The 22,673-nt window shown below is 41.2% G+C and overlaps 1 protein-coding gene across 1 annotated transcript in view; it reads right to left on the reverse strand.

Annotated features, from left to right (window-relative positions):
- Positions 1–22,673, reverse strand: part of NIPAL2 (NIPA like domain containing 2) — a 51,851-nt gene that overhangs the window by 19,411 nt on the left and 9,767 nt on the right. The window contains 3 exon segments of the mRNA XM_059864389.1: positions 530–589; positions 9,768–9,939; positions 14,157–14,225. Coding sequence (XP_059720372.1) covers positions 530–589; positions 9,768–9,939; positions 14,157–14,225 — 301 coding nt within the window.

Consider the following 22,673-nt stretch of genomic DNA (forward strand, 5'->3'; position numbering starts at 1 on the left):
GACACAGACAAAAAGCTGACAGGCTTTTACAGTGAAGACCACATTTCCCAGCTGATCACTTGACAATATGATTATTTGTTTTTTTAAGTGATAAAACTAAAACCAAAGGGAAGTTATCACTTTAAATTGAGCTTGAACTTTTGTGCAATAGCTATGCAGTAGGAAAAAATATCTTATATTTGAATAAGTAACTCAATAACTTCCCTGATTTTATTAATTCTGTGTTGTACTCATAAAGATAATACTAAAGACAACCTCAGAGACAAAAAAAGAAAACGAAAATAAATTTGAGCAATAAGGGCACATAAAGAATGAGTTATGCTTGTAAGAGCAGACAATTTGGGAATACAGTCTTTTCCTCATGCATTGAAGATTCACTCCCTTTTTATCACTTTTTCCCAATTTTGAAAGTATCTGCCTTGAAACACTTGCTTGGGAAAGTGGGAGTGTGAAGGTGGGGGGCTGCGTGAGAGTTACAGCTTGCTAAGCATATGGCAGCACACGTCTAAATCAGCAAATGCTTACTTACCCAATATATCAGCAGTCCTCATGGTCTTCTTTAGGAAAAAGACAGAAATAAATGCACTACCTAGAATAGATATATAAAGACCTTTATATATATACATATATTTTTTAGAATATCAAGTGCTATAGCAAAAACCTGCCCTGGGACAAGTTTAAATATATCTCATGGGCGTTGTTGTTGCACCATACTGTTTGCAGCCAGCAGTCCACTCCTGCAAGTCACCAAAACTGGCTTTCTGTAAGATTTCAGGTGTATCCAGCAGACTCTTATGTGGCTGAAAAAATGCAATGCCCTTCTTATTTCCCACACAGGGACACTGCTTAAACTGCTCTGATTCAGTCATATGTGGAAATGTCAGGAAAACTGGGCACTGATCAACCTTACTGTTTCACTGCCCATTTGGCTACCAAGTCACTGTATGGACTTGCTCGAGGCAAATTGCATCATAGAGCAATAAAATTCTGCTTCTTTAGTCTTCAATGTGTTAGAGGCTTATAAGCAAAGTAACAGCAGTACAACTGAGAAGAGGAAAGCCACTGCAAGAACACAGTATTTAGTAGGATCTAAGTGGTCATGATGGCTGCAAACAGGGAGAAAACCCCACACATGCATGGGAGCACTGCCCATGGTCTCTCACAGTGACCTGCTCTGGGGAAGAACAAAACTGGAAGTGAGCCCTAGAAATGATTTCCTGTTTTCTGGGAAACACTTTCTCTTGTTCAGCTCTTGCATCTGACCTCTGCCAGCTCCTAGTCCTGCCTCCTCAGGATGGGAAGCAGTGGGGAGATGAGCGGCAGCAGTGGGGAGATGAGCAGCAGCAGTGGTTAGGGCAGGTTTTGTGCTTAGCAGCTCAGAGTGGACACGTGCTAGAGAGGAAGGAAGGGCTTTGAACTTATGATGGATGAGACTGGGAGACATGGCTCTATCCCAGCACACAACATCTGCCTCTAAAAAGAAGGAAAAGAGGCTGGATAAAAGAGATGAATAAAGTCCTCTGTGAAAGGAGCATCAGCATTGTTAGATTCATTCAGAAACCTCAAAGAAAGACTGCTCAGTGAAGGAACACACTGAACCAGTCATGGGATGCTTCTACAAGAGCTCTCTACTTGTCTACAGCATGGTTTATTCTTGAAATAACAGTTCAATATTTTTACAACTATCTTTGCCTCTTTATCTCTGTTGTCCTCATGGAAAACTTAATTCGTGGTTAGCTAGTAGATGTACTCTAGAAAAATCTAGAGAGGTTCATACCAAGAGATAAACAGAGAACTGGAATTCAGCATCAGGCCTCTCTTTTCCAGTCAGTAGAAAATCAGATAGAGCAGAAGTCATAAAACTAAACAGTAGCAAGAGTGATGGGGATCTGTGCAAACAAGTAAGGGCAATAAAAGGATCTTCAACTGAAAATGCCTCACTGAAATTAAGTTGCCTGATATGGTTTTCTTTATTCAATTTTTCAGTGATGACTTTGCTGGAGTGAAGACACTGATGGTATCCAGGCAACACTGGTAATAGCAGAGCTAGGTTTAGAAAAAAAGGGGAAAAAAATGGAAAAAAAGCAGCAGCATCCAAGATAGTGCAGGAATTAATTACTGCTGTCTCCCTGCTCTCACAGCTTTTGCAAAGCCCACCTCAAACCACTCACCTAGATGGTCTCTGTCACAGCAAAGAACTGCTGCTTAAAGGACTGATACCTCAGTGATTTTTTTGCTGTTCTTTTTGTTTGTTTGTTTTGAGTACTCCATGCCTGGACTCTCTGCCTTCAGCAGAGGTCTAGTAAATGCAATTCCACTGTTGGCATCCAATTTGGGGTAAGATGAGTTATGCCCAAATGTCAATTTATGGGGATAACAACCTCTGAGGCTGGCAGTGGGCACAAGGAGTTGCTGGAATGCAGCCAGACAATGAAACTTGTCCCTTTGCTTTAATAATGCATTCAAATGCAGCAAGCCCTGTCTCCAGAGATAGCTGGTATTGCACCAGAGATCATGAGCTTAACAGAATCTATGTATAATTAATACTCTGTGATGTAGAGTAATATGTAGAGGAATCTAAAAATAGGAGAGGTTTTAAGAGCACATATTAGACCATCTGGGAGTAGAGAAAAAGCTGCAGTAGGAAGACAGGTACAACACCAAGGTGAATGAGACCCGAGAGACACTCTGAACACACAACACAACTGTCTCTGGGGTGGGCTGCCAATGCTCCAGCCGCAGTCAAGTGAAGAAGAAAAGGAAATGGGGTAGATAAAAGAGAATAAGCAGAGAACAGTTGCACAGACCTAATGAGATGCTAGAAGACATGCATGACTGATCAGAAGCCTTGCAAACTCTGGCTGCTACCTCCAGAACTAAACTTTGAGCAAGTTATGGCAGCATGGCCAAGAGAACAGGATATTTTAATTTTACTTTTGTTAGATTTCTGGGGTCTAAGCTCCCAGGTTTGGCCTTGGGGTAGTCTTCCATATTCTTCAATTTTCAGATTAAAGCAAAGAATCCCAGAGCTGATTGCCTTGTTGCAGATGAGTCAGGGAGGAGGAGTACAAAAGGAGCCCTGGGAATGCAGGCTGGTGTTTGCCAGTTTTGCCTTCTGCTGGCTTCACCGCCTTTTCTGGGTGGCAAGACAAATGACAGACATCAAAGTGTCCCCCAGGAGCCCAGTGAGAAATCCACAGCCCTCCCAGCTGCTCTGCTCCTCTTCCTCATCCCTCTTTGTGCTCCCAGTTACAACCCTGGGTGCACTTGGTTTTTAAGGCATTAACTCCTCCTGGAGAGGCCGTTCAAGGCACTGTGCCAAAAGGCCAACAAACAGACACACACACACACTGCTCTCCTCTCTGCTGGGTGGCCTCCAGGCTGATCCTGCTCTGAGCAGGAGGTTGGGTTAGGCACCTCCTGGGGTTCCTTCTCACCTGAGTTCTCCTAGGACTCGTGGACTCTTCACAGGATAAGTGGGCATCCCAAGGCTGATAACTAGGCCTACCAAATATATGAATATAAGCCCTCAGTGTATCCCAAATTCAGTTCTTAAATGCAGACCTGCTGAAACTCCCCAGACTCTCTTCTCCTTTCCTACCCTCCCTCAGATCACAGATGAGGTGTCTTGCATCTTCCCACCTCTCCTCCTCTCTACCAGAGATGTTATACCCCCATACTTTCCTCCTAGCCCACTTCCCTTGATTTCACCCCATCACCCCAGTTAAGTTTAATTCCCCACCAGTCAGCCCAAATTTTTCCTTTCCCATGACAGAGTTCTTTTGCTTTTCCTCCACAGAAACTATGCTTCCTCCTCCTCCACCATTATACTGATGTGAGAAATAAACTATTGAACATTATGTATCAGTCTGTGAGTGAATAGACTGAGGAACTTGGGCAATTGCTGTGCTGAAAAGCATGAATACATCTTTGCAATAGGTTTCTTTGTTTGCTTCTTTTTTTAAAAAGAAACAAAATTATAGAGACTGAGATCTGTGTCAAAGTGAGGAATAGTTTTCTTCTTGTTGTTTCTCTGGTTTGGTTTTGGGATTTTTTTGTTTTTTTGGTTTTTTTTTAACTGGTTAGCAATAGAATACAACAATACAGAAACCCAGACAAAAAATCATGTCAAAGCTGGCAGTAGCTCGGGAACAAAGCAAGCAATTTATCATTGTTCTGGAGCCTCACTGGTTTTGAACCACTGTCTTTGGGAATGCAACACATGGACAGCCCTCCCTAGGCCTGGATGATCAGCCTTCAAGACATCAAGGCATCCCTGGCATCTGAGAAGACTTGTGTACTTTTGGGTGTATCAGAATAATTTTTTAGCTTTTTCACTAATTATTAAGGTAGAACTTCCAAAAGTAGGCAGAGATCCAACTCCCATTCCCAGTGACAATGGCAGCCTGCTAGATGAAGAGAAGGGCAGAAAATCTGTGAGATGATCTGTTAAGGACTAAAATCACAGAACCAGCACATCCTAGGGTAATCCTTGAGTTTGTTTCATGCCTTGATTGCATGCTTGCATTAACATCCATAATTTGAGAAGTAAATAGGTCCTGCAAAATGCTTGTATCTATACAAGAAAGCCTTTCTTAATGCTAATGAAATTAAGAAATGGAAAATATGATTTGACACTACATCAAAATCATGATAAATAAAAACTGTTGGGTGGAAAAGGGAGGAAAAGGGTTTGTTCAGAAGCTTAACTGTTATCTAAAAATCTTCATCATGTAAACCAGGCTGGTTTACATTCATTATTGAATGAATATATTAATTATATATTGAATGATTGTATCTTCACATATATTGAATGAATGCGCATTCATTGAAGCATGTGAACTTCAATGTAAATTGAAAAAAATTATAAAAAAATAGAAAAAATTATTTTAAAAAATGAGGTTTTTTATGGTATGCAATTAAGTGACTTGAGGGAGGGCTGTAATGGTGCTACACATAGCTCAGTCAGCTGCTCATTCTCTTAGGAGAGTGATCATTTACAATTATCTCCATATGTAGGTTTTCTCCAGCACAAATAGAAATAAAGAGCAGTGTGATGTGTGGGTTCTGCCACTAGCAGACAATGAATGGTGAGAATCCAGCTCACAAAATAACTCCTCTGCCTCATAGACATGAAAGCTGCAGTTAGGATTGGGTTGTGTTTGTTTCTTTAAGAAAGGGATAATACACAACAGAAGTAAAAGATAGAAAACACATACTGATTCATGGTATGTATTCTGCGTATTTTGTCCTATCCAGCCATAAAAAACTTGAGTGTGTGTGCATGATTTATTTTTCCTATGCAAAATATTTCACTATAATTCAGCTGTTTTCCTAATACTCAAGCCATTTATGAATATGATCTTTTTACCTCTTGTTTTTACTGTCTAATCTTACACCAAACAGTTTTCGTAACAACTGTTCATAACTTCAAATATTATTCTATTCTTTCTTTTCCTCTTGTCAGTTCCTAGATGAGCTTTATGCACTATTTAGAAAGATTAATGCTCTCCTTATAAATGCAAAGACTTCTTGCACTACTGTCTTCTCCAACAGTTTTCAAAAAAAAAAAAATCCACAAAATTTCGTATTTGCTTTAAATGTTCATTCTCTTAAGCTTAACAGATTCAGTCAGGTAAAGGCATTTAAACTCACCCATGCAGAAGAACACTTCACCAGTGGTCTGGATGAAATACCAAGGGATGAGAACTAGATAGGATTCAAAGACTGTTGCACCTCTCTCAGTTTGTGCAACAATATTTTAGTTTGAGACCAAGCACTACTCTCTATTATGCAACTTAAGGGTGTGCTTCCATCTAATCAAGCAGTTTAAGTTCACCCAGTTGATTTTGCCCTAAATCATTTGAGCAGTGCCCAGGCTACGAGGATGCAGTTGCTGGCAGTCACATTCCAAGATGTGACCTCAGAGTATGCTTTACATGCACAGACCCTCAGCCTGTCTTCCAAAAGTGATTCAGGACCCTCTCACTACTGAAAACCTGAAGATGCTTCAATCCATCCCCAAACACAAGCTATTGTGGTCTGCCACAGAGTCAGGAAAATCTGGAGAGATGATGTGTTACATGGTGCGTTTAATTGCTGCAGCTCAAATGTCACCTGGGAACAAATTCATTGCATCGAATTGACTTCTAAAACCTATTCTTAGTTTATATGATGGATATCAATGCTCCACTGACTACAAAGAAAGATATTACAGATACTTCTTGACAGCTGTCTTGCACACTGAACCTGTAACATTTCTAACATGATCAAAGATTAGTACTGGAAAAGTGGTGAACAGAACATGAAACATTTTTCCCAATCTGAGAAACAGCTCAAAAGAGAGACCATTAAGGTGAGCTTGATTCTGGAACCTGGATTGTAGGACATACACACCATACACACTGCAGAGAGAAGGAGAAACCCAGAATATCCTTTTTTTGCTTTTTCTAGACAAGTACAAATCAAGTATTTTAAAGAAGAGTTTAGTGAATGTTTCCTAGATATCATTAGTAAAAGAGGCCTCAGAATTCCAAGTTCTTGGGCCACAAAGATGTTATATTACAATGAGTGGGAGAAATCCATTTCTACAAGAGCATCTGAGAATCTTCCTACCTCAGGAATATAACTTTCCTGAGCGTGAAGCCCCCCACTGCTGTTTACAAGGACCATATAAAAATGCAAAGGGATCTCAACAATGTCAGGCTAGGGGAGGCAAGTGTAAAACAACTCCCCCCAAAATGGTGAACACTGCAGAAGAAATGGTCTCCAATGCCACTGACCTTTCCTCACCTTTTCCATCCCCAAGTCATTTCTGCAGGCAAAAGTGAGATGATGAGCCAAAAACCACTGCAACCTAAAATTACCCAAGCTACATGTAAAACATGAGTTTTACTTTTTAAGTATAGAAAGTTTCTTAATGATCACATCAAACATGTATTACTCCTCCACTTTTAAATTAAAAATTTACTAATTTTTCCTCTTAAAGAAAACAACTGCTGTCTTCTCCAACTATTTAAAACCCTGAACAGATGTAGAACTTGCATCATTGCAACCACACAGAGAAATACTTCCACTGCATAAGAAGAAAAATATATAGTTTTTCTAGCTTAAGTTAAAAAAAAAAAAAATTAAATCTCTTGGCACCATGCCAATTCATGATCTTTGGTGCTGTATTCTTTTTAAAACAAGACACTGGAACAATCCAGCTCAGTAGAAAGAGGCACAAAGTTTTCACTATTTAATTGATACCGGGTTAAGTGCAAAATCCAGTTGGATGTAGTTAAATGTGGTGGCAGAGCATAATAGATGTTGGCTCCATCTATTTTAAGATGCTTTCTGTCTCAGAAGTCTGGAGATATATGATGGGTACAGCCCAAATCCATTCTAGGCAGAGACTCTAGTCTGCCTTCTCCCCCTCCAAACCCTGGTTTCCAAGCAAAGGAAACTCTCCCTGCAAACCCAGAGTCACAGAGACCTGCAGGGAATGCTCCGGATGCCTGGACATACTGCAAAGCACATTTCTCCTCAGCACACCACATGTACTGCATTTCCAATGGCACTGAGAGCCAGCCTTTACATGTGGGACATGCTGACACTGAACCTGGGAACAAAATGCTTCTCAGAAGGTTGGACTTAGGGTTCAGGTATGCATTTGGAGTTTGTTATCAAGTACTTCATTTGTTCATTAAAAAAAAAAAAAAATGAAAGACATTGAACAACACCTCAAAAAAACCTGTAAGGTAGACTCTGCAAAGGCCACCCCCCACCACTTAAAAGTGGTCCCAGCTTAATGAGAAAACTATTTCTTGATCTTTTAAATTGGAAAGCCTGCTGCCTAAACTGCTCTTGGTGCAGTTGTTAGCAGATGATGCACACGTGACTTGGGCAGTTTGTCACTGCCCTAAATGATGAACTCTCTTAAAATTGAAAGGATCTTCTCTCTTTGGCTTTCATTTCAGAAGACAGGAAAGTATCTTGTAGTAGGAAGTGTTACAGAGAAGTTAGAGCTGTAATTGGCTGTCTGCACAATTTTTACTTGCTCTTCCTCAAGGGAATGTTTGCTAGACTAAATAAAATTTCAGATATTTCTATTGTTTGTGCTGTGAAATGGATACTGTCAGCTGATTTGTGGGAATGGAATATAAAATATTAAAGTGCTTTCTGGGGTCTTCCAGAACAAGCGTTCTGGGACAGTTAAGAAAAAAAAAAGTGGATGAGAATTTTGGTAAGACATAAGAGTTAGGAAAATGGTTTCTTGGTATTTGTTCTAAGTGAGGGAAATGGAGAATGAAGGAATCACCAGATGCAACATTTCTTCGCTTTTTGCAAAAGCAAAGAAGGAATCTGCTCAGATAAAAATCAACCCTAAATGCAATCTCATCTTTTTCAGTTTAATAAATATTGGGATTTTTCTTCCTACTCACTGCTTTTTGCTTTTTTCTTTCTAATATTCTGTATTTGCATTTTATTCAGTTTGGAAAACAAATGAGATTAGCCAATGTTCTTTATGTTCAGAGAAGTTCTGATAATGCCTACAATTGTCACAGATGTATCTACTGCCACCAAAATCACACTGGGATATGTCATATTAATTTACATTTTCTTCTCAGGTAATACGTCATTCCTTTCTTTGAGAACTCTTTCCTACTATGAGGAACTAATATGGCTTTATATCTGAAATTCTGCAATAGGTTAACATTGAAGGTTGCAGTAAATTGCCTGCAGTTTCCTTTTCCCTCTCTCTCTCCTAAATTTCACCTACATATGTTTAGCTGCTTCCTTCCCCTACAGCTAGGCAGTCCACTGGGAAGATATTTCAACTTTTCTACCTTCCCATGGAGAATCACTCACTGCAATGTCACTTCCAAGCATGCAACTGATTGCTGGAGACCATGAAATGCTATCACTTGCCAATAGCAAGTAAATGAGCTCCAGCATATTCAGAACTGCTGAGATCTCTCAGTCCTGGATGTTTCAGCTGTAGATGTGAAGTGACCAGGTTAAGGGAGGTAGCTGCACCCTCTATTCCTGTTTTTACAGCTTCTGCACAATATTGCCCTGTCTACCCTGCTTTACACTAGCACAACACAGACACATTTTCAAATGTGTGTTACTTTAAAGAAACAGACAACTCACACCTGAGCACCTTAATAACAAAAACCCCCACATGAAGTAAAGAGTGAGATCATATAGCTTCAGCTAAAGTCCAAGTAATCTGTACATAAAGGAACAAATGAACATGTTTAATAATGTCCATAAATGTACTAAATATTTCTGGAAATTTTTAGGCCCTTTTTGTCATATAATGCAGAGTGCTAAGCAAGTTTGCCCACATCAACATGAATCATGATGATGGGCAGGGAACAGGCAGCAGAAGCCACTTGGTGTGATGGTAACACAGAAAATGTGTTGTAGGTACTCAGGATCAGAGCACAGCTCTTAGCAAGCAGCAGGATTCCAGTCCCCCTCTTTGGGGCTTGCAGAGCTGGCAGCACTTGCAGCACTGGGCAGGAGCTAGCAGAGCACAGTGACACAAAAGACAAAACCGTGGAAAAAGAAATATATTAGAAGAGTCTTTGATTTAAGTAGACAGTTTTTGTCAAACTGCCAGCTCATGTAATTATATGAATAATTTCTTTTCAAACCACAACATTAACATTTTCCCCTTGTGTTCCTGCTGCAGTTTCTGTGGTATCATTCCTCTAGCCAGAAGCAAGAATTTGATTAAAGCAAATATCCGAGCAAGAAATGGCAAATCATCTCACCTACAACAGAAACACATCCCAGTGGAGCCACCAGAGCGATGGGGGCGAGTGCATAGGCTGTGAAATTGCCCAGCTCTGCCAGCCCCAGGAGGGCAATGCCCCAGCACCACAGCTTGCTCCTGTAGCAGGGCATCGGCTCTGCCCGGCAAGCCAGTCGGAGGTGAGCGCATTTCTAGAAAAGCAATTATCAGGAACAGGCATGAATAGAGAGACTTCCATTGTGTTCTTATGTCTGACAAAAGTGGAATAATTAAGGGGGCTGTCAACTTCAAGTTCCAGGTGCATCGGGTTTTTCTTTCAAACGTGACTTTGAGCTTGTTGCTGCAGAGCTTTGTGTGAACTCGGTGCTGCTTCAGATGTGCGTTCTTAGCCGTGGTGGAAAGGGCTGGAAAATGAGGCCTCTGAATAAACCAGAAAAATGCAAAGTGAATACCAGCTAGTCCTTCCTAGCTGGTACTGCACACATCTGCTCTCGTCTCAAAGCAAAGCTCAGCAGTTCTGCTGTGGAATCTGGAAACACTCAAAGGCAGGAGATGGGGCAGAATCAAACTGTGGCAACAAACTGGGACAGGGGGAGCAGACAACAGGGTGTTCCTGTCTGTGAAACCTATCCTCACCACAAATATACTTTCAAAATGAAAAAGGCAGAACTTACTCACATCTTCTGTAGGGAGGACTAAATTAATTAAATAGAATGTATGATTTGGCTACAGTCTCCTGTTTGACCTTAGAAGGAGATCATAAGTAAAGCATTATTTTCTAAAGAAAAAACAGTTGGCATAGGTATAACATATACTCAAGTAATACTTCATCAACACTTTCTGTTACATGAAGAAGGTATCATTGGCACAAGTTGTAATTGTTTTTCTCTGGCTGTACAGCAAGAACTTGTATATAGCAAGACAATTTGTCTTTGATCCTCTGAAACAGAGTCCAGGCTGTCTCCATCAGAAAAGTGTCAAAACTGGGAATGGTGCAATGTTTACCAAATTAATTCTGCAGATTATATTTTCCTTTCTCAAATTACTCTCCAGCCTTCCTGCACATGGGTCAAAAAAGGTGGAAATCAAATGATACAGCTATTACACTACAAATAGTGCTAAAAGAAATTTTTTTCTCCATCACTTGATATTTGATTTTAGAAGTCTCCCTGCAGAGCTCAGGGAGGTTGTAAAGGATTTTCCTCATACTCCCATCCTTCTCTGTAGGCTGCTTGACAGAGCATGGGACAAACAGCAATGTCTGTAATAGCCCATAGTCTTAGTCAGTGCTCTTGTTGAGAAGATGCAGCACATTGTTGCAGCTTTGTGCTGTGGAATGTGTTCAGGGGATGAAATTCTAGGAGGAAGTTTAGCCCTCCAAGAAGAAAAAGAGCAAAAGGAAAACAAACTTGTGCCAACCATCCAAAATGGATTTTCCATTTTAATAAACACAAAACCAAAAAAAAACGCCCAATAAAGATACAAATTAAATTAATAGTAAATAATGTTCAAATTATTATTCAACAATCCAAGTTTCTGCCAAAAATTAAATAGGACAAATTCTTAACTGAATCCTGAGATGTATTTTCACCCCAGATTCTTGTAGGATTAACTTTCGAAGGCACAGTGAGATTGAAAAGATGTGCAGCAAACACAGGAAGGTGAGCTTAGCAACTCCTCTACAGCCTTCTTTCTCCAGATGTCTGTCTTTGCACAGTGATGTGTGCAAATGGTATTTAGGTGGAGGCTGTTTATAACTCAGCTGAAATTGCAAATGATGAGCTGTTCTTTAGTAGACAACCTGCTAGAGGGAAGAGAAGCAGGATAATGGACTACATGGTCAGAACAAAAAAATTTGGCCTGTCCAGTAAATAGGAGTGTAAAAATAAATGCTGACATCTAGGGAAAGCCATTATTCATATTTAGAAGATACAGTTACGAAATGGACAAAGACCTAATTTAAAAGATAAAAAAATCCAGTTTAAATTTTCTGTCAAATGGCAAAGAGGGCCACTGGGTTTCCCTAATCAGCTTTTAAAAAGCTGATAGTTCAAATCCAGTAAGGGCTGTTATGATTACAAGTCAATGGAAGTCTGCTTGTATGCCTTGGTATATCCCCTTGCCAAGCATCTACTTGGGCACCCAGTACCCTCAGCAGACAGAAGATATGAAATCTGAGCAACCTCACTAATATGGCCAGACAGAATTTCCACTTCACCTTCACTTTTCTTCACCTTTACCTTTCCACTTCAGAGGTTTTCCTAGAGCCTGTCCTAGCACTGTCACCACCCTCAGGCAGGAACTCCTGTTGGAAAGGCAGCAGTCATCTCAACTTGCCTACCTCCTCTGGCTAAACAGATTTCTTTCTATGGGATTCTCCAGCTAATGATGTTTAAATAGAAGGGAATCACTGAAGAACCTTCTAGCTTTAATAAACTGGATTAAATTGAACAGAAGCTTTCATATTCCACAACTTTCTATTTCATCCTTCACAGAAAAAGCAAGAAGTAGCTTTATATGAGACCTGCACAACTTCTAAAATCCTAGCTAGCAAAAATACTTCTTCTGGACAATTTACACAACAATGTCTTCTGTGCTTTAAAAACTTTTGTTAGAAGACCTCAAAATACAATGAAGCCTACAAGACACAGATGATAATGAGAAATGTAACTTTCTACTGAGTTCATTCTAATTATTAAAACAGAAAGGATTTTATAATTGACATCCTACAATGCTTTACCTCAGTTGTAAGGACAACATGTTCCTTGACTTTTAGGATTTAAATAGTGTTTACTCAGATTATTTTCTCTTTATTGCAGAAGAAGAACTAAATTTGCCACAGTTGTTTTGGGGTCCAATACTGTAAAAACCTTTATGTCTGTATGCATTTTTGGAACAGGTTCTCAGGGAGCTAACTCAGAAAGATGCCCTCCTTGATCTGCTGCTTGTCAGCTCTCGTGAGTGACGTGGTGACTGGCACTGTCTTGGCCATAGAGACCACGAAATGTTCGAGTTTAAAATTCTTGTGGACAGGAGGAAAAGTGCAGGAAAACCTCAGCTCTGGACATGAGGAGAGCAGACTTCAGGCTGCTCAGGGAGCTAGTAAGAAAAGTCCCCTGGGAAATGTTTCAGTACTGCTGGGCTCTGTCAGTGCTGGTCACTTTTTTAAGCATCACCTCCTAAGGGCACGGGAGCAGCAATTCCCCAGTGTCAGAAGTCAAGCAGAAGGCTGGTTTGGTGAACAGGGATCTTCTTTTGGGTCTAAGACAAAAAAGGAAGGTGTGTGCCCAGGGGAAGCAAGGTCAGGTGACCTGGAAGAATACAGAGATGCAGCTTGCCACTGTAGGGAGCAAATTCATGCAGACGAAGCTCAACTTGAAGATGGACAGAAATGTGGAGGACAATAAAAATGGATTTTTCAGATATATAATAGCAAAAGGCAGCATAGAAATAACACCAGGCTGTTACAGGATGTGGATGGGCACCTCACAAACAGAGATATGGCCAAGGCAGAGGTGTTTAATGCATTCTTTGCCTCTGTCTTCAACACAGATGATGGACCAAGGGGGTCTCAGTGCTCGGAGCTGCAGCACCATGGCTGTGAAAATTATCAAATCCCAGCTGACCCTGAACTTGTGCAGGACCTACTCCTCCAGCTGGATCCCTAAAAATCTAGAGGGCCTGATGGGATTAATCCAAGAATCCTCAAAGAACGAGCTGATGTCATCGCAAAATCTCTCTTGACTTTTGAACTGGGAATCTGGAGAGCTCCCAGCTGACTGAAAGCTGGTGAACATCGTCCGGATTTTCAAGAAGGGCGAGAAGGGGAACCCTGAAAATTCCTGTCAGTGAGACAGGAATCAGAATTGAGACCTGTCAGTCTCAATCCAGTGCCAGGACAATCATGGAAAAGATTATTCTGGGAGGTATTGAAAAACACCTTGATGTCAACAGCCACAGCCAGCACACCTTCATCGGAAGAAAGTTCTGCTTGTCAAACCTGATTTCCTTCTGCAACAGGGTAACCCACCTAGCTGATCTAGGAAAGCCAGTAATGTAATCTTTTTGGACTTCAGCAAAGCTTTTGATACCTTTCCTTACTCCCAGGTTCAGTTGGACCACAAGTGACTCACAGCTGGTATTTCTTTCTGGCACATTAAAAGGAGGAGGAGTTATGAATATCTCTTCTATTCCTACATGAAAATCACAGCACAGAACAGGCTGAGAGCTCCCAACAACTCCCAACTCCCAGCAATTATAGCAGGGCACTGGTAGGTTACAGTTAATGAAAGAGAGAAGGTTTAAGAAATGCAACAAAAGTTGCATTTTGAACTTCATCAAAACCAAACTGCATTGTAAGTACTTGCTAAATATAAACAACTCTGAATAAACAGAAACCATATCATACCTGTATATTCAAAGAGACACTGATGAGAAAATTTGAAGCAGCAGCAAGTAGAACTCCAAACAGCTGAATCTGCAAATCACAAAGCAAAGAAATACAAAAATACTTATTAGTTGAAGAAGATAAATATAATGGTGGTTTTCTGATAGCACATTATGACCCAATCAAAACCAAATTATTGTCCTTCTCAGTCACTGAGTTCATGTTGCAGTGAGTAAAGTGATAAGAAATACCTCTGAAATAGTTGACTAGGGCTTAAGCAGTAAACAAGTGGGGATGGAAAGGCACACTGGTTTTACTGTCCTTCAGTAGAACACCTCCTTAAATCTCACAAAAGACAAAACTAGGCAGTTGAAAACCACAGACAGGGTTTCAGCTGAAAACCACAGACAGGTTTTTTTCTCCCAAAAAAGGACCTAGTTTTTACATTAACCAGAAGGAGGAGCATCAGCAATCAAACCATTCCTATTGGAACACAATTATCTTATGTGTTAACATATCCACTATTTGACAGGGCAGCCAGGAACATAGGTCTCCTGAAAGTTTCTTTACTGTATTGTGTTATTTCATTAAATAATTTCCTAATCAGAATGTCTAAATTTCAGTAAGATTTGCAAGCTTTCTACGAAGCCAAGAAATTAAAAACACTCAAGCAGGATTCATTATTTTGGAAAGAAGTCATTTAAAGATGCCATTTCAGCAAGGTCAAACAGCATGTACTTGATAGAGCTCCCTGTGCACCGTCAAAATGTTCTAACACATTGCAAGCCATCCTAAGTGTATTAAAAACCCATTGAAGGTCACTTCTACAGTGCTGTGAGGAGCCCCATTAGCTTGTAGAGAAGACAAACATACCATCAGTTTTTATAAACAAGGTCATGGTAATATAACCCAGCATAACAACTGTTTCCAGGCTGTAAAGCGGCATCCAACTCTGTGCTTACAGCCTCATGTTTCATCATACTTACCCAAGAAGGTCCCTGGGCAGCTCTGAGCTGGCAGTGCCTACCAGCCACAGAGACTGCTACCCCTCAACATTTATAAAGGGCAGCATGTTGTCCCAAAAGCACTTGGAGGGGGGATTGTTGTTGTGGCTAGATAGTTCCTGGCTAAGCAAAGGCATCCCCAAAAGTGTGAAGAAACAACAGCCATATTACAAATCAAATATAATATTTAAGCCAAGCAGCAGAATCCAACTGTTTCCAGGCCCTCTGTTTCTGTAGTGGCTGGGAGTTGGCAGGAGAAGCAGACAACAGAACTGTTCTGAGAGAAGTGCTTGGCTGCCTGCCAGGTGTCACCAAGACATGACTGATGGGTCCAAAGGGATTCAGGGACAAGAGAGCAGGAAGTGAGAGGGCTCCCTCTGCTAACTATTACAGCATCAGTGCCACAGCTTGCATACAAGAAGCATCCAGTGAGAAGCATTACTCAAGATTTTAGCCCGTAGCCTCTGGTGCATGGCCACTGGAGGTCCTTCCCCTCTTGCATCCTCTCCCTGGGATCCTCCAGTGGGATCCAGCAGCATGTTCTGGGCTCTCACACACACAGTGTGTTTTTCATGCTCTGGGAACACACCTCCCTGGAGCCAGTGTGTGATGTGACACCTCAGCACAGACGTCCCTGCAGAGATCAGCACCCACTGTTACAGGGACACAGCAGCCTCCTTCCACTGTGGGGAAATGCTGTCCCACAGACACCACCCAGGCCTTGCAGAAGCAGAGCACATGGGTTTTTCTTCCTTATGCCTTAATGCTGTAGCATCAAATCCTGAGCACTGATCTTGCCCAAAGCTGGACCACTTCATCCTGCCCACACAGCAGCTTCAAAAAACAGCAACTAAATCAAAACTGTTTTCTTGCTCCTAAAGAGTTGTACTTTTTAAATGACAACATGCTCCCTTGTGAGGAGGTGGAGAAGTGGCCTTGTCAGCCTTGTCATGAAGTGTTTAAGAAAAAGGAGACAGAAGGGAATAGAAAACAGAATCTGCCCCCTCATTTACCCCATCATTTTATTGCACTTACATTAGTAATTGTAACAAATCCCCACTACTCCCAGCCGAGAACTCAGTCTCTCTGTGGCTCTTGTTGTTCCAGAGGCTGATCCCATCGTTATGGCTGCATCTCCGGATGCAACCCCTTGCAGCTCCTGCCCCCCAGTTTTCAGTTGGGGGTCGCAAACCTTGCACAGGACTCAGGAGGCAACCAGCACACCATGGAGAAAACACCACTGATCTTAAGCCAAACCACAAGGGGGTCTCCATCCAGCTCTTGAATGCAGCTGGTGAGCAGAGGATGAGGTCATGTGTTCCACTGGTCATCTAAAATAATGTGCTAAATCAGATCCATGTGTGGGTACTGGTGATGACCTGAGTGCGTGCCTCTAGAGGCTGTGAATCAAATCTCCAGCAGTGGGATTTCCAATGCCCTGCATCATGGGTGTCCTCCCCAGAGCAGCAACTGCTTTTGCCCCACAGTGGTTGCTTTACCAAGTACCTGTGGGCTTGGCTCAGATATCACTGTGGGACACATAGGATTTCTATCATAATGACCAGCCTGTGTCTGAACAGAAACAATCTTACAAAGTCAATTCTCTTCTTGGAGAAACACAGAATGGATTGGGTTGGAAGGGAGCTTAAATATAATTTAATTCCAACCTGTCTGCCATGGGCAAGGACACCTTCTACCATGCTGGTCAAAGCCCCATCCAGCCTTGAACATTTCCAGGAATGGGGCATCCACAATTTCTCTGTGCAAACTGTTCCAGTGCCTCACCACCCTCATTGTGAAAAGCTTCTTCCTTGTATCTAGTCTAAATCTGCCATCTTTTAGCCTAAAATCCTTATGCTGTGACACTCCTCTGTGCCTAACTTTAGCAACCTCCTGGTCTGCACCCAAGAAAAAGCAGTGCATGTGTACAATCAAGGCAGCAGGCTGGGCTCAAACCTTACCCTCATGGCTCAGGTCACCTTATGGCAATGACCACATGTTTCACCTGAGCATTGCTGCTGGCATATATACTGCACTGCCTGCTCCAGGCTGACAGCTGTTCATGAGCTCTGCTCCAAAGCCAGGGCTGGACAGACCCCTAAAGACGAAGAGCAGAGTACGAAACCCTAAGGAGGTCAAACATCACATGGATCCATTCAGGGAGATGAGATGAAAGTACAGCAACACTCTGCAGCCACAGCATGGCAAAACTGTCTCATGCGGGTTCATACCCACACATGCTCATATTAAATTAAAAAATGGGGGGGAATGCAGTAAAGAGGAAAATTACATTGCAAACATCTCAAATCAGAGTGAATCAAATCAGCAGGCAATTTCTATTGAACCAGGGTTACCACACACAGCAGCACCCAGAAGAGAAAAAGCATGTCAGGCTGGGAAAACCATTCATGAAAGACAACCTGCAACTGAAGACAGATCACAACATTGCTGTACTGCCCTGAAAGCCACGAGAGCCCTTCTGTTCCCATCTTATCATGTGAAAGGCTTTATTATTTGTGCAGTGTCTGCCATTTAATAACCTTCAGAGGCTAAAGGACTGGTGGAACAGCCAGTTTAATAAGTAATAAACATGATATTCTCTGAGTTTCCAGTTGTGATATCCAGTTGTGATATCATCCACAGCACTGCAGAGCTTCCTACACATAAGTCTCAAGACAAACCTCAGTTGGGGAATTCAGCTGCAGACACAACTTCAGAGCCATGGTACTACTTCAGTCAGCTAAGGACTTCTACAGGAAAGAGCTTTAAATATTCAGAACTGTTGGCATAAAATGCAAGTTTCTTCATCTCCGAAACATCTGTCTGAGCATACAGGCCACTTTGTCAGACCCGAGATTTCAAACTGCTGACACATTCTTCCAGTGCTTCCAAATGCATGAGGCTTGTCACAGAAACAACCTTAAGTTTTCCAGAAAATAAAAAACAATACGGAAATTCAATTTACTTCACTTTAATTAATATGTTTTGGAACCAGCCACGAAAGTCACCTACCCACTTTGAAGACCTTCCTAGATAACCCCTGAGCACACAGACCATGGACTGAGATTGTGGATCTGCCAGCATTTTACTTGGTGGCAAAACAGGCTTGAGGAATGCTTTCCTCTGGCCTGCCACTCCCTCACTGCCCTGCTTGACTGCCTGAAAAAAATCCATCCAAAAAGTACCCCATTACCATTGTGTTCTTCATCAGCCACCTACCAATGTTTAACACTAAAGGAGGGTCAAAATTCACAATTCATAGCAAGGGTTTTAAACTGGTGACCCTGTGCAGTTTGTCAGGGGTGACACTGCCCTGTACAGGGGGTCCCAGGGTAAATGAGTTCAAGAAATGGCAAATTCACCTCAAGCAAGGCACCCTCAGCACTCGCCTGTCATCCCCATGCCAGCCACATGAGGCTCCTGCACTAGCTGAAGTGTGGGGGAGGGAGGTCTGAACCATCAGTCAGGAGAAATCCATTTGTCACGTGGAGTGGCAGCACATTGCTATTCAAAATAAGTGAGCAGCAGTGTGGCACTGGCTGGGTATGGTCCTGCTCCCAGCACTCGGGCAGGACCTGATGCTTGTTGACCAGAGAACCTTTTCACATCACTCTGACAGTATTTTAAAGTGACATTTCACATGCAAAGTCTCTACTTATTGTCAAAGTAAAATAAGAGTTTTATGGCAAATGAAAGCCAGGCTGAAATCTGTGTCTTTGGCAATAATTCTAGTAAGTTTATCACTTGCAGACTAAAATCTGCATTGGAGACTCAGTTATATGGTGAAATGCAATTTATCCATATTACATGTGTGTTTTCCTAAAGCACATTAAACTGCAGTTGCCAGGTCTATGAAATGAAAACTTAGAAAAAGGAACATAATTTGCATTGACTAAAAGGTACACGCCATTATTTATGGACACTTGCCATGCCTATAAATGGAACTGATGAGTAGAAAATATCCCAAACACTTTAAATGTCTGTTGTCAGCTCACTCATCAAGGCTAGTTAAACTGTTGCTCCTATTTTTTTGTTGATTTCTCTATGTATTTGTGATCTAAAGGTGTTCCCAACAAATTTAATGGTGTGTACTGTTTCAAAAGCTATGCACCATTTCCAATAACTGGGATTTTGTCAGACCTCAATGGATCTTATTAAAAAAAAAGAGAAAGGGGTGGAACGTGTTCTGAGCTTCCAATTATGAGTTAACTCTGAAGCAAGAGGAATTCAGAGTCCTTAACAAAAACCATATTTTTCAAAGAGCTACCATGTGGAATTGGGAGAGGCTTATCATTTAGCTATTATTATTCACAGAGCTTTGGCTGTACTCAGTACTTCACAGATGTATAAATAAAACAAGGTCCTTGTTCCAATGGTTTTCATAGTGCAATTCATATGCTCAGATATCAGTTAAGGTCCATATGAAGTACTGAAGGACAGCTGAAATAAGAGTAAAAGGGCAATTACCAGTGTGGGAACATGAAATGAAAATACATTTGATTTTTTCATTGCAACATAAAAGAAAAGGGGCATTGTTCAATATATGAGAAGGAGAAAGTTAAAACATTTGGAATCATCATTGTTAGGAATAGAGAGAGGAGACTTGGTATCTCCATTACCTCACAAATTTAAAATTTATCTTTTTCCAAAAAAGTAACAAATTGCAAAGGCTGGAATGAGAGTCTGGTAAGTTATGAAAAGGCGGGGGAACTTCAGAGGATACAGCAACTACAGCAATGGGACTCTTTTATCTCTCTGTTTTAATCACTTCCCTGAGATTCTAATTATATTAATCACTCTGATTGTTTTAATTCATATACATAGCAGGTAATAAACCAAGCTGGAGAATATGTAGTGTGAAATAAAGTAACTAAACTAACTTTTTATGTGCTTACTAAGGTTATATACAAACTTATCCACCCACTGTATTGTTAACAAGCCTAGAATCATAGAGTTATTTAAGTTAAAAAAGACTTTTAAGATAATTCAGTCCAGCCATTAACCCAGTACTGCCAAGTCCACCGCTTAAACCCTAAGCACACCATCTACATGTCTTTTAAACACCTTCAGGGATGGTGACTCAAACTCCTTCCTGGGCAGACTGTTCCAATTTTTCAGAACCTTTTCTGGGAAAAAATTTTTCCTACTGTACTATTCAAACCTTCCTTGACACAACCTGAGGCCATTTCTTCTTGTTCTATCACTTGTTACTAGGGAGACAAGAATCACCCACCTCACTACATCCTACTTTCAGGTAGTTTTAAGAGACTACTGTAAGTAGCAATTTTTTTCCCTTTTTGAAGAGTTAAAACCAAACCTCTCAACCTCTACATTTCAATTTCTTATTCTCAGGAACGAAATCTTAAAACTAGAAATAAATGGGAGAATGGAGAAGGGGCAGAATAGATTTTTACACTGTTTCCCCAAGCAGCCTGTGATACTTTGGCACATTTTAGTTCCTGAGATATTTTGCTGCATAATCAAAGACCATTTCATATTTTTAATAATGCCTGCTAGATTTCAAATAAAAACCTCTCCCATGACTGTATAAAAACATCAATCATAGCTGAAAACATCTTAATAAAAGATTTTCTCAAGTACCATCACATATTGTCTCCATGGCAACTACAGAAATTAAATACCAGGGAAAGCAAGAGGAGGATTATAAACTTTTGCCAGTTTCCAGGTCCCACTGGAGAAACAGGGAGGCAAGCTAGCTCTGCCTGACCGGCTTCTCCCACGAAATGGCCAGTTGGCTTGGGGATATGCTTCTATTGCTGCCCAAGAGCAGGCTTTCTGGATATCCCTGCCTGACCCAGGCTAATTCCCGGTGTACAAGGAAAGGTCCAAGCCAGACCACTCCAAGCCTAGGAGTATTAATCCCCAGAAGCTACAGTCTGGCTCACATTGAGAGGCTGTGCTGTTCCTATCACATGCTTAATGTGGCTCCCTGGACCCCTAAACTGAGAGCCAAGGAGGTGACACAAGGCCTATGGCAAGCTGGAGGCAGGCTCAAAAGGGAGCTATCTGAACAACTGAGTAAATGGAGCTGGTCAGTGTTCCAACAGGCAGGGCAAGGCACAAGGAGTACTCTCAGAGAGATGTCTCACTCTGCATGCACACACAACCTCTGCATGTACACACAAACGTGCCTCCAAACCGAGCACAGAGAGCTCGTTCCCTCCTGTTACTGTCTGACTTGTACTACTCCTGTAGTACAAGTTTTGCTAAAGTACAAAGGAGCTACTTCTGACTCCACCTCAATCAGAAACAGAAAACCCTGAGAGAAATGTAACCAGCTTAATACATTATTTAGCAAATCCTCAAAAGAATTTTTATATAAGAATCTCCCTTTACCAGTTGAGAGGAATGGCATACCTCTTCCAGCATGCACCTCTCCAGCATCCCTTTCAAACAAAGGCAGGCTTGTCTGCCATTCTAACTCAAATAATCTTCTGTTAGCTGTAACTAACCCTTCCTTTGATCTTCACAGAAAATTCTTCTCCATGTCACAACCTGAGTGAACATGCTCAGTTGTTGAAACACAAAGTCACCCATGTCAGACAGGGGTAAACACAGGCAGGAAATCACAATGCTTCCAAGCCAGTGGCACTTCAGAAATATTCTAACAGGAGTAACAACATGACAGGGAAAAAAGAAAAGACCTGACTGCAATTAGAATGAAGTTGGATCCATCTGTTAAAATAATTACTTGATTTTATGTCAGGGGAAGGAGCTGCCCAAAGGCCCTTCCAGCCTGCTGTTCCTGCAGAGGAGGGTTGCTCTGCAATAGTTCTTTTGCTTTCCTTCCTGCACCTCTCGCACTTGGCTCTCCTAGTTTGATTTTTTTGTTTTGATTGAGCGTTAATCATTTACAGATAGTTCCTAATGCAAAAAAAATGAGTGGACTCTAGAAGGCAGAACCTTCTGCTTAGCAGCATTATTCATTTAAATATAAACAACTTCTAGATTATCAGTGGTGACCTAAAACAAGAGGTCCTGCACTCCCTGAAATGTTCACACGTATGTCGATGGATGCATATACATAAACACACAGCTGGATGCTTTTAATTTGCAGATACTTATGTTAAAAACTGTAAGATGCAAATCTTGGAATAAAAAAATAAACTCCAAAGAAATGGCCTCACATGCAAGTTTCTTGCAAGGGCCTGAGATATAGGTAGTGGGCTCATGTTTGCTCTGCTGTCTCCCTGTGACACATTGCAATTGTACATTTTGACATTTTACTACAAACTGTAGTTTACTGGTTTAAAATATAAAAAGTATTATTAGCATTTTGTAATTCATGGTGAATGCTGACATAAGGAGTACGTGTTTAGTTCACAAAAAAACCAAAGCATCTACTTCAGAGCTGCCTTCTGCAAGAGAAAACTAAAATCAGTGTAACTGAGTGATCCCTTCTACGTACCTTTAACACCTTTTTATATGCTCTGTTGTACTTACAGAGATAACAAGGTGGTGATGCTTTTTCCCCTAGTTTTGAGCATTGTTGGTCTTTCAACAACTGTATCTT

This window comes from Haemorhous mexicanus, chromosome 1, assembly GCF_027477595.1.
Source record: "Haemorhous mexicanus isolate bHaeMex1 chromosome 1, bHaeMex1.pri, whole genome shotgun sequence".
NCBI lineage: Eukaryota > Metazoa > Chordata > Aves > Passeriformes > Fringillidae > Haemorhous > Haemorhous mexicanus.